General features: G+C 45.9%; 1 protein-coding gene across 1 annotated transcript; it reads left to right on the top strand.

The window, feature by feature from the left end:
* The first annotated feature begins 5,291 nt into the window (after window positions 1-5,291).
* LOC123110085 (cytochrome P450 71C3) lies at window positions 5,292-7,834 on the top strand. Its single transcript, XM_044530515.1, has 3 exons — window positions 5,292-5,885; window positions 6,241-6,663; window positions 6,975-7,834. The coding sequence occupies exons 1-3, from the start codon at window positions 5,298-5,300 to the stop codon at window positions 7,605-7,607; spliced, it is 1,644 nt and encodes a 547-aa protein (XP_044386450.1). The 5' UTR covers window positions 5,292-5,297; the 3' UTR covers window positions 7,608-7,834.
* The last annotated feature ends 5,276 nt before the right edge of the window (window positions 7,835-13,110 follow it).

Here is a 13,110-nt window from a genome sequence, read left to right as displayed (position 1 = left end):
CGATCCATTTCACCTCGGTTAGCTCATAAACGACCCATTTCACCTAGGTTAGCTCATAAACGACCCATTTCACCTAGGTTAGCTCATAAACGACCCATTTCACCTAGGTTAGCTCATAAACGACCTATTTCACCTAGGTTAGCTCATAAACGACCCATTTCAGCTAGGTTAGCTCATAAACGATCCATTTCACCTAACTTAGCTCATAAACGATCCATTTCACCTAACTTAGCTCATAAACGATCCATTTCAACTAATTTAGCTCATAAATGCTCCACTTCACCTAAGTTAGCTAATAAATGGCATATACTTATTCTTCTAGTCTTCTTCTTCTTCTTCTATTCTTTTTCTAACTTTCCTATTTGTCATTTTGCAGGTTTCATTCACTTCACGGAAGCCAACATCCTATGATGGATTGCTTGTTTTTTCCTTTGATGCACTTCTTGTATTCTGCTCGCTTGCTATGATGAAACTAGATTGCTATGATGAAACTTTGCAGATTGTAATATGTATGGATTGATGGGACTATGTGCAACCTACTATGTATGTATGGATGGATATATATGTGCTGGCTATTTATTATGTTGGATATATATGTGCTGGATATTTATGTGATGGATATATATGTGCTGTGATATATTTGCTGTGATAATTGTTGGATCTAAGAAAAACAGAATAAAAAAGAGGCAATACAGGCTCTTTGCCGTCCGCGGCAGACGGCAAAGACCCCTTTGCCGTCGGTGGCAGACGGCAAAGGGGACACGTGGCGGCCACCTGTGCTTCCTCATAGATGAGCCATTTGGCAAATTTGCCTACCGTGGCGGACGGCAAAGTTAAGCTGATGGCAAAGACTTTGCCTTTGCCGTCCGCCGTGGCTGACGGCAAAACACAGCGGGCGCTGACGCATTGCTGACGTCAACTGGCGGACGGCAAAGAGGCGCTCAAATTTGCCGTCCACTGGCTGACAGCAAAGGCCGCCGTTAGCCGCCTAACGGACTAACGCTGGCGGACGTCCAGTATTTTGCCGTCACTCCTCTTTGCCGTCCGCCGCTGTAGGCAAAGCACTCTTTGCCGTCTGCCATAAAAAGCAGACGGCAAAGGGCCTGTTTGCCGACCCTGTCTTTGCCGTCACCGTTTGCCGTCCGCCGCTGACGGCAAAGCATTTTGTCGTCCGCCGTCCCTGGCTTTGTCGTCCGCTTTGGCAGATGGCAAAGTAGCTGATTCCTGTAGTGTCACTAGGGGCTGGCTCCCTCCCATATTCAGCCCATTAAGTCCCCCGCGGCAGGTGGCCCCACCCGGTGGACCCCCGGACACCTTTCGGTGGTCCCGGTACAATACCGATAACCCCCGAAACCATTCCTGTGACTGAAACTGGACTTCCCGTATATAAATCTTCACCTCCGGACCATTCCGGAACTCCTCGTGACGTTCGGGATCTCATCCGGGACTCCGAAGAACATTTGGTAACCACATACTATTTCCCATAACAACTCTAGCGTCACCGAACCTTAAGTGTGTAAACCCTACGGGTTCGGGAATCATACAGACATGACCGAGACAGCTCTCCAGTCAATAACCAACAACGGGATCTAGATACCCATGTTGACTCCCACATGTTCGACGATGATCTCATCGTATGAACCACGATGTCGGGGATTCAAGCAATCCCGTATGCAATTCTCTTTGTCAATCGGTACGTTACTTGCCCGAGATTCGAACGTCGGTATCCCAATACCTCGTTCAATCTCGTTACCAGCAAGTCACTTTACTCGTTCCGTAATGCATGATCCCGTGACTAACTACTTAGTCTCATTGAGCTCATTATGATGATGCATTACTGAGTGGGCCCAGACATACCTCTCCGTCATACGGAGTGACAAATCCCAGTCTCGATTCGTGCCAACTCAACAGACACTTCGGAGCTACCTATAGTGCACCTTTATAGCCACCCAGTTACGTTGTGACGTTTGGTACACCCAAAGCATTCCTACGGTATCCGGGAATTGCACAATCTCATGGTCTAAGGAAATGATACTTGACATTAGAAAAACTTTTAGCAAACGAACTACACGATCTTGTGCTATGCTTAGGATTGGGTCTTGTCCATCACATCATTCTCCTAATGATGTGATCCCGTTATCAATGACATCCTATGTCCATGGTCAGGAAACCATAACCATCTATTGATCAACAAGCTAGTCAATTAGAGGCTCACTAGGGACATGTTGTGGTCTATGTATTTACACATGTATTGCGGTTTCCGGTCAATACAATTATAGCATGAACAATAGACAATTATCATGAACAAGGAAATACAATAATAACCATTTTATTATTGCCTCTAGGGCATATTTCCAACAGTTGTTGCGCTCAGTGCCTATGTATCCTGCCTTGGGTATATGTGGTGGTGGGGTGTGTTTGTACCGTGTGCTGTTGATCTTTGCCGGGGCGAAAGCCTTTTTCGATAGTAAATCACGTAAAGCATTACGAATGTCTACAGTCCGATAAAACAAGTAATTGTACGTATGAGTTGGAATATGAAAGAGCAATCGGCGATGGAGGGGTGATGACGGCGGCGCGCCTTCGGCTCGCTTCAGTGCTTGTAGTCGTCGCTAGGTGGTCTACGGATCTGGATGCAATTTTTATTTCTGGTGTTCGTTGTACTGCCATGATTGAAGATGAATAGATTGGAAGTTTTTCAAAAAAAAAACGCTGATGAGGTTGACATTGCTGTAAGTGCCCTGAGTAATTTTCTGCATATGTAAGAATTTGCACAGCATCTGAAGAAATTAGTATATGCATATAAAGCTCACGTAGAGCGAGATACTCCCTACGTTCAAAATTACTTGTCTCGAAAATAAATGTATTTAAAATTAAAACACGTCTAGATACATTCATTTTCGCGACAAGTAATTTCGAATGGAGGAAGTACAATTTTGCATAGATCTCATCACTGAGAGTTGTGCCATTCTCCTGCCATTTATAGTACTATAAAAAGTACCCGATGCCGATGGCTGTGGACAAAAACTTCTGCCCCGAGATCCAGGCAATGTCAGGATTGGCCTTATCATTGATTGGCGATTGGACCTGATTCCACGTGCCAACAGTTACGCCTTTTGCCCCATACAGGCAAACAAGATCTACCCGAAAAAGAAGGGAAGACAAGATGTGCGCCTGCGCCCCATTGTCTGTTGGACTTTATATAATTTTCATTCATGCGTTCATTATTGGGCCTTGTCGTTGGGCAATCATGCATGCAGTATGTGTGGCGGCCGTCACGCGTGGGAACGTGATATTACAGAATAATACTAGTACTAGTATCTAGGAGTACGAGTGTAATAGCAACGGTTGGCAGTTTGCTAAGATTTGTTACCGGGTGGGAAGGTGAATATCACAGAATAACATGCGCGTGCAACGCGTGGGATCCTGCATGCATGCACAAAGCTGGCCATGCATATTGTCGTGCTCATTCACTGGTCAGTGGTCACTGGCCCACTGCATCGCTGTGTACCACGTACGTTCTGGATCGCGTCGGACACGCATGGTGAGCGCGCGTATGGCGTGTTGTTTGGCACTGCATTATTTGGGTCCAGTGCGTGGGCGTTATCCTGGCCCCTGCAGCACTCATGTGATTTGACTGCACACGTACTGACCATGTGATCCCACTACATCTCTTTTTATCTCAACCTGTTGCTATGTCACCTCAACATGCACTCATGCATATAAAAAGGGCCATATCAACATGCTACCATGCACATGAAAAATCTCAAATGACAAGTGCCACACTCTTTTTTACAACTAAAGTTAACATCCGAAAATAAAAAATAAACCCAAACAATAAACTGAAACTTGTCGTCCCCGGGTCACTAAACTTGCCTAAAAAATCCACCACAACATGCAACCATGCATGTGAAAACTATTACACAATTTATAATCCATGAATATTTTACATATACATATGCAACAATCGGATAATCATTTTCGAACTTCATCAAAATATATAGCAAGCAATTCCCACAACAGGTGTGGGGTATTATCTAGTATCCTTAATCATGTGCACAATCATTAAATATATTAAAGAATTGTGCACCAAGTGGAACACTCCAAAAATGGTGCCAATTAGAAAGCAAAGAAGTAATCAATTAATTAACATGGTGAATATAATTAAAATTGTTTGTAGGTCATTCACAATTCATGGCTTCTAAGATTCGTAGGATTCTCAAAATGGGGGAATGGAGTGGCATGTCGTCTTATATCCTACATGATTGAAAAATTAAAGGAATTTGTAACAGTGTTTGGTAGCATAGGAAAAACAAAGAGTGAATGGAAATTTTCCTCTAAAATGTTGTACAAATGAATCCTATGGAAAGATTCTTAGTGATTCACATCCTACGAATCAAACGACCACCCTAGGAAAATTTCCTAAGGATCCAAAACCTCTAAAAATCCTATGGACTTTCTTTCAACCAAAGGAGTCCTGATGTGAAGCTGTTGTGACCCCGTTCATTGGTACGAGCTGCATATATATCCAAATAATACTGAGAAACATGAAAAACACACAGAGAGAATATTTTTTTCTTACTAAAAACACAGTACGGAAGTAGACTCTCTCTCTCTCTCTCTCTCTCTCTCTCTCTCACACACACACACACACACACACACACACACACACACACACTCCTAGAAACGGAAGCACGTACACACCCCAATGAGACCGAGACGGCAGATTTTGAGATTGATGAGGTCACTACAGTCGGCTCGCTATGAGCACATTGCTTACAAATGAAAGAATAAAGTTTTAAAATTTGGAATAAATCCAGAAAAGAGCAAGCATCCATGCCAAGTTTAGAATATGAACACGCAAGTTCCATCACAAAGAACCTGACCAATCAGATGAACAAGTTTCACCATAAGAAAGCTGACAACCTCGGCTACGGTCAGTTCGCCGAGAGTATTTACATTCGTAAGTGACGCCTAATCCATAAGAGATATTGTATTATACTACCTTTGTCCCAAAATATATGACGTTTTTGCGGTTCAATTGAATGGAAAAAACTTGGGAGTACGATTTATTGGGACTGAACCGAGGCTTCGCAAATTATACACGGAAAAGAATGGAAGTGCGAATAAGTTTTTTTTTTCTAGACAAGTTGTGTGGCTGGAGTGAATACATGTTACGGCCGTTGTAAGCCACGCCTCGCTCAGCCGGTCTGTCGCGCAAAACTGCACGAGCAGTGACATTCTGAGACATAATTGATGAAGAGCTTAAGGCCGTGCATGTTTATATAGAGATATGCATGAGTAGGAACCCAACCCAGCCCAGCCCACCCATTGTAGGCAGGCACTTGCTCAGTTGTCCGGACGACATGGCTTTCGAAGGAGCATACCATTTCCTGCAGCTCGCCGTCGGCCATGCCACATCCTCGCCGGCGGCACTGCTCCTCGTCGTAGTACCCTTACTGCTGTTACTGCTAGCATCGGTAAGGAGGTCCACCATGACCGGACGCAAGCTGCGGCTCCCGCCTTCGCCTCCGGGCAGCCTCCCCATCATCGGCCACCTCCACCACATCGGCGCCCAGACCCATATCTCCCTCCAGCACCTGGTCGACAAGTACGGCCACAACGGCCTCCTCTTCCTCCGTGCTGGGGCGGTGCCCACCGTCATCGTCTCCTCGCCCAGCGCCGCCGAGGCCGTCATGCGCACCCACGACCACATCCTCGCGTCGCGCCCGTGGTCCATGGCCTCCCACATCCTGCGCTACAACACCACCGACGTCGCCTTCTCGCCCCTGGGCGAGTACTGGCAGCACACCAGGAAGCTCGTCAACACCCATCTCCTCAGCGCCAAGAAGGTGCACTCCTTCGCAAATGGCCGTCAAGAAGAGGTACGCAACTACACAATCATATTCAACGGTACTTTCGTCACGTTAGTGATGGCTTTCACTCTCACTCAGATTTCGATGACATTCACTGAATTTCAGTAATTTCAGTAGACACTAAAAGTCTAAAACATTTACCTTTCGGTCAAAATATTTCAGCCATTTCAGAGAATTCAAATGTTTTTTAATTTTTTAAAATCAAATATTCTGTTGAATTTGAGTGAATGTTTTGGCCCTTTGATCGAAACACAAACCAAAACCATCAAAATTTATTGAATTTCGGTGGTTTCGGTTGTTGCTCTTTTTTTTTCCTGAAACTGAAAGTGAAAACCACTACTCATCTCCTAGGCTCGATGTGCAGGTGTGCCTCGTCGTCAACAAGATTCGTGAGGCGGCCACCACTGCTCCATCCACGGCGGTGGACATGAGCGAGTTTCTGGCCGCCTACACCAACGATGTTGTAAGCCGCTCGGTGCTGGGAGCGACCCACCGGAAGAAAGGCCGCAACACGCTCTTCAGAGAGATGACCGAGACCAACGTCGACCTTCTCGTGGGATTCAACCTTGAGAACTTCATCCCTAGGTGGCCACTGACGGAGGTGCTCTTCAGGCTGGTCTGCTGGAAGGTTCAGCGACACCTCAACAAGTGGGACGCCTTGCTGGAAGAGGTCATCAAGGAGCACATCAACTTGAAGCAAGACAATTCTGCCGACTTCATCCATGTTTTCCTCTCTCTACAGCAAGAGTACGGTCTCACCGACGATAATGTCAAGTCCCTCTTGATGGTGCGTGTGCTTGTTTCTTTTTAATTTATTTATTGCACTTATAGTTTTTCCATTGCAAATTCATAGTTGATTTAAAAGTTATACTACATAGTTTTCCCATTGCAAAAGTTATATACAGTTTTTCCATTGCAAATGCATGGTTGATTTAAAAGTGTTATATATATGGCCCATAAAAATCCATATATATATAGTTTCCATTTTTTTGCATATATAGCTAATCATTACATATTAGTACACATACATACATATATATACATGGTACTTGATATATACACTAACTAAAATTGGACCCTTTTCTTTGGTCTTACCAGAACATATTTGAGGCAGCCATAGAAACATCATATCTGGTGCTGGAATACGCCATGGCCGAGCTTATCAACAACAGACATGTTATGAAGAAACTACAAACCGAGGTAAGGACGTTTGCATCGTCCAAGGGAAAAAAGTTGGACATGATTACGGAGGAGGACCTCAGCAGCCTGCCGTACCTAAAGGCAACCATGAAAGAGGCGCTGCGCTTGCACCCACCAGGGCCTTTACTCCTCCCACACTACTCCACTGCTGATTGCAGCATCGACGGATATGACATACCGGCCAAAACACGTATCCTTGTGAATGGTTGGGCCATTGGGAGAGACCCAAAGGCTTGGGAGAGACCGGAGGAGTTCATGCCCGAGAGGTTCCTACAAGATGGTCAGGAGAAATCTAGCAACCTGGGTCAAGATTTTAAGTATCTTCCATTTGGATCCGGACGCAGGATTTGCCCCGGGGCAAATTTCGCACTCGCGACCATGGAGATTATGCTCGTAAACCTCATGTACCATTTTGACTGGGAGGTTCCCAATGAGAAAGATGGTGCTGGTGGAAAGGTTAGTATGGCTGAGACGTTCGGGCTGATGCTTCGCCGAAATGAGAAACTCTACCTTGTTCCAAGGATTGCCTAATAACTAGTAGTGCCCCCGATCCCAAGTGTAAGCCTATTTAGACTTGTGCGCAATAATTAAGGTGAGGGCTAAAATAAGCATGTTGTCCATCTATTGTTGCTGGCGATCGATAAGATGGACGAGAAGTTTAATGCACTGGTTATAGTGCAGTTATGTTGTAGTAGTCATGAAAAATAATGTATTTGAGTTGTGATGGACTTATATTATGTGCTTTGGAGGCAAGGCCATATTGATTTGTCTTTTTGTAGTCAAAATTTTTCTTTTCATATAAGTGAATGCATTGTTGTTATGAGATTTGTTGTGAAAGCACAGCCGTGTTGGATCTTCCTGACATCAGAAGTTCAGAACCATTCATTCAACTGGAGCAGATTGGTTCGCCAGCTAATCTCTGAAATTGATGATTCTAAGCGACTTAGAGTGATGGTGTTGTTTTCGAGGCCGTGGCATGTAAAGAACGAATTGGTACACTCTAAGCCGTCTCCCCCCATCGAGGTATCTGACAGGTTTGTTTGCAGGTTGCAGCTACATTGATTCACTTTTTAGCTTGATGTGGATACAAAGTACGACCAAATTAATGGAAATGCACCGATTTCAACCATCTTTCCTCATCTTAATCCCACATGCACTATAGGAGGGGCTTACCCCTGTGTGACCCCATGGTAAAAAAATGTTTGTCTTAGGTTAGCTTAGCTCTTGTAGAATAAACTCACTTGTACTGCCACATCATACATCTCTGTATTCAACTAATGTCTGCTTCAGTTCTACGACTGTTTTCGGTATCAAAGTTTCAGTAGCTAGAGGGGGAAAGCAACTTTATTGGTACACAACAGCACTGCGCAATACGCAATCAAATCCTAGCACAGGGAACCTACCAAACAAAACTTGGGACATTACCAAACCCTGTAGCAATAGTGGCATGTGGTAGAAAACGGGCTAACCACCACAGATTTACAAGACCGATTTCATTGACAAGAAAGATAAGCACAATCACAATGGCCTTCACCAAAGTCACCCACAACAAAATATCCAGGCATACTCAAATCAAGAGGCATACTCAAATCAAGAGAGAGGAGACCAATGACTCACCGGCACTAATGGACTCATGAGTTCAATACCACAGCGGCGGCACATCTGGCGTCGCCTCCTTCTTGAAGGCGTCGTCGCGGGTAGTGTCTCGTCCTCGTTGTGCTCCGCGGGAAACCCTGATTCTTCGATCTGGCGGAGGCGACGCTTCAGTGCCGTGCCCTGCTGAAGGCACCGCTTTGAACCTCATTGATTGTCGTGTTTGCGGTACACTTTGTATCTTGCCTCGTGTGCATGTGTTGTGGTGTCGATGGGTTGTATGTTGGTTGTTGCTTTATATATAAAGCGAGACGAAAGCCTTTTTTGATATGTATACTTGAGACTCCCTGCGTGCGTAATACATATAGATTGATAACCCTCCTTGGCCGGTATTTGATAGTACACTTGTCATCACATCTGTTTTCCCCCGTTTCCCGACTATTTCTCTCACCTAGCCAAGGATGAGGGCGCATGCCTCCGGACGGACTGCTCGAGGCACAGGAAATGGACGACGAGCCACCAAACGTCGTGCTCAGTGGGGACAGTTTCTCCTGGGGTTAGGGCCTGCATGCCCAGTGGGTTGGGACCTCCAAACGTCATGCTCGTTTCTCCTGGGGATAGTTTCTGCATGGGTTTCGCCCCCTGGAAAAATGCCGGGATCCCTGGGAGATTCCCGCCAACCAAACGAGGCCGAAATGGATGACGAGCCACCGGTGTGAGGTACCGTAGGCCAGGCGGGTTCCTGATGTGGTGCCGGCGCCGCGCGCCTTGCCATGCTCGGCTGGAGCTCCAGCCGACAAGCGGGTTGAGGCGGCGGCGATGAGCTGGCAGGCTGCGGTCCTGACCAGGGTGGCAGAGAGCGTGCGCTCCAAGGCAACGTCGGTGGCAGTTGTGAGCAGGTTCCATGGCGGCGGCAACTACCTTGGCAAGGTCTGCGGTGATTGCCAGAGTGAACTTTACGACGACGAACGGCGGTGGTGACTGCACAGCACGCCATGGCCGACGGTACAAGAGGGGTTGAGGTCGTCGCACACTTTAGTTTCTGAATCTAAGAATGTCTTGTTGTGCTGTATGTTGCTGACGGGGCTAAACACGATGCTATCCAAGCAGAATCCAGAATTTTATAATCGTGTTTTCGTTACACTTGTATCTCAGGTGTGCACAGGAAAACACCCCTGTAGATTAATACAGGTGGAAAATATAAACCGGTCTCCCAAGCGCGGCCTAAGGTTTCAATGCCACCACATGCACACTTCTCTGTCAGATCAGATGTGAGTCTCACTGAACTAAAATTAATTTCTACTCCCTCCGTCCGAAAGAACTTGTCCCAAGCCTGTTCCGTAAATGGATATATCTAGCACTAACTGGTGCTAGATACATTTATTTGAGGGACAAGTTTTTAAGGACGGAGGGAGTACTAGCCAATAATCCCTAAGCTATTCTGCTTATGCAGTCTGAACATTACACTAGCATAATTACGGGGCTCAATTCATCATCCACGGCTGCTACACTTGCACCGGACAGGATGTGAGTTTCACAAGACTCAAAATAAGTACTCTAGTAGGCAGTAACATACAGCTTCTGCTCTGCTCAGCTCTGCTCTAACATACAGGTTATGCTCTAGGCTAAGCGCTCACTACCGGACTCGCGGGCTATGCCTACGGCCCAGGACCGTCGGCATAGGTCCTATGCCGTCGGCATAGATCTATACCTACGGCTGCCGTCGGCATAGCCCCGTCAGTGTAGATCACGTCAGCGTAGTTCTGTCAGACCGTCGGCGTAGTATAGCCGTCGGCATAGGAGCGTATGCCGACGGTCGTGGGCCAGCCGTCGGCATAGTTTAGCCGTCGGCAGTGTTTTCCGCCTGACGGCAACGGACGGCGCCGTCAAAAGCGCTGACAAACCAGGGGACGACATGTGGCAGAGGTATGCCGACGGCTTTGCCGTCGGCATAGATGATGCCGACGGCAAAGCCGTCGGCATACCTCTGCCACGTGTCGCTCCGGTGTGCATCCTGGTGGCAGGGCTATGCCGACGGTAAAGCCGTCGGCATAGATGAAAATCGGCATAGTCTGCCACGTGGCACGCCCTGGATAGCCCTGGGCTGATCTATGCCGACGGCTTTGCCGTAGGCATAGTTTTTTTCCCTGTTTGATGAAGAAATAATACAAGTGATATTGCAAAAAGTGAATAAAAGAAACTATACTCATAATATATGGAACACTACAATTATTTGGTCTGAATAATAAACAATAGACTTTATTAATATAAATGTCAATTACAAGCATTCAGGAATTACACTTAGAGGAAAAGGAAATAAAAGAAGAAAGAAAAAGTCCTAAACTAAACCTATGCTAAACTATCTAGTTCTTCATCTTCTGCTTCTTTCTTGCAGTTCATCAACCTGCAAAACAAGAAACAACAAACAGGAAAAACTTGATCAAGGTTTAAATGCAGCATTCCCCTTAGCAAAATGCCTTTACTGTAGGAGCTAGCACTTAGGAATTTGGAAACATTAGTCAAACCCCAATCAGATTGAGTTGATCAAAGAAACAGTAGAAGAGAGCCAACACTGCATAAATGGAGCCAATAGCCCAAGACAGAAGTAGAGCCAGCAAAGATAGACCAGAGCCAAACCCAAAGATCAATTCAAACTAGCACTAACTCCATGATTAGGGGGTCCCTCAATTAAGCTTGGGTTAGTTTTCAGATGAAATCCAACTAACCCACTACTAATCAACTAGCCCAGAGGTAGGGTTTGAAGTAGGGATTGTCCTCAGGCAGCCTAGTAGTGCTAGGACTATTGCATCATTGGATCAAGTAGTGCAGCATTTGTTGTTAAGTAACGATGAGAGCCTCGGGACACCATCATTGGCATGGCAAGATGAAGGAGCACATGTTCTTATCAGTGAGAGTAGGAGAGAAAGAAAGAAAGTGAAGAGACCAGTGTAGCATCTGTTCAAATCAGATTTAAGAGAGAGGGAATTGGCAAGAAAAGATATAGTCCATAACCTGCAAGAAGAAATAGGCCATTGATAGCACATTTACTAAACATCTGCTGTAAGCAGAACACATACACCCACTTACACATGGGTACTATTCTGTATACAGGTACACAAGCACAACACATGCACCTGGTATAGATAGGAGTATAAGCATGCATTTAAATCATCTGAAACATATGAAATAGCTAATGCAAAGAAAGAATTATCACTACATGCAACCATCAGGACTATGTCCTGTACAATATACAACTAAACCACCAGTAGATGATGTACTAAACCATACAAGAAATACGAATACATGGTATTTAGATAAAGACTAGTATATATCAAACACAGTACCACCTTGAAAGAGAAACTATAATTTTATACCACTACGGGAGCAAATCATGAACTACAGAGTAATTGCAGTAAAGAGACGAATCAGTATATGTTGATCAATAAGAGAGTTACAGCTATATACAAATGAAGGACTATATCCTTTATAAGATAACAAATAAACATTAGCACTTGTACATATGAACAAATAGAACCTAGCTCCCAAACTAAGAAAAATAATCACAGAGGTTGATTAACATTTGAGAGAGCGGACTATGGATACACCAAACTCCACCAGTACCTAGGTCCCAAACTGAGAAAAAAATCCATTCATATGCAGCAGCCCAAACTTGACTTTGAGAGAGCAGACTGATTAACATTTTTTTGTTGCGTCGAATTTTTCACAAATAGAAGTACTCCGGCAACTATCATAATAAATCATAGAGGCTGGCCGAACTAATTGGCGCACTCAAACGATACCTGAGAGCAGCCTGATGAACACATTGTTAGAGAGGCACATCTAGCTAGTTTCCTGTATATCAATTAAGCTACTAGCTTGGTTGCTTCTTTTAGCTAGCATACACGTACGTGATTTGTTATAGCATACATAAACAAACACACGTTTCTTTTAGCTAGCTAGGCGGAAGTGAAGATTGACCAAAATCACATTCATATCAAGCAATGTGAAGCATCATTATACAAGGAAAAGGGGGGAACAGAGGAGTGCAGAGGGGCTCACCATGGGGATGCTTTAGCCGATGCAGTGCACCGCCATCACGCCGTGGAGGGGGCCGCCGTCTCGCCGGAGTTTACCCGCCGCGTGCGTCCGCCCCGCAGCCACCGGGTGCAGGAGCACCGACCACGAGGCGGAGCCGCCCGTGGGACTTGCGGTGGGCGTCGAAGATGGTGGAGCAGAGTCGCCAGCGACACGCCGGAGTTGGAGGGGACGCCACCCTCAAAACCCTAGCCATGGGGAGGGGTCGTGGGTGAGCTCTCGGGGCCGCCAAAAGCGGATCTGGCTGGAGGGAAGGGAAGAGAGGCGGCAGGGGAGCACGGATCTGTGCTGCGCGCCGGCGAGGGCTGCCGGAACACGCCGGAATCGAGCGGCGTAGACAGCGGCG

This window comes from Triticum aestivum, chromosome 5B (genome assembly GCF_018294505.1).
Source record: "Triticum aestivum cultivar Chinese Spring chromosome 5B, IWGSC CS RefSeq v2.1, whole genome shotgun sequence".
Taxonomy (NCBI): Eukaryota; Viridiplantae; Streptophyta; class Magnoliopsida; order Poales; family Poaceae; genus Triticum; species Triticum aestivum.
The sequence above is the reverse complement of the archived record's forward strand: the minus strand, read 5'-3'. Positions and strand labels throughout refer to the sequence as shown.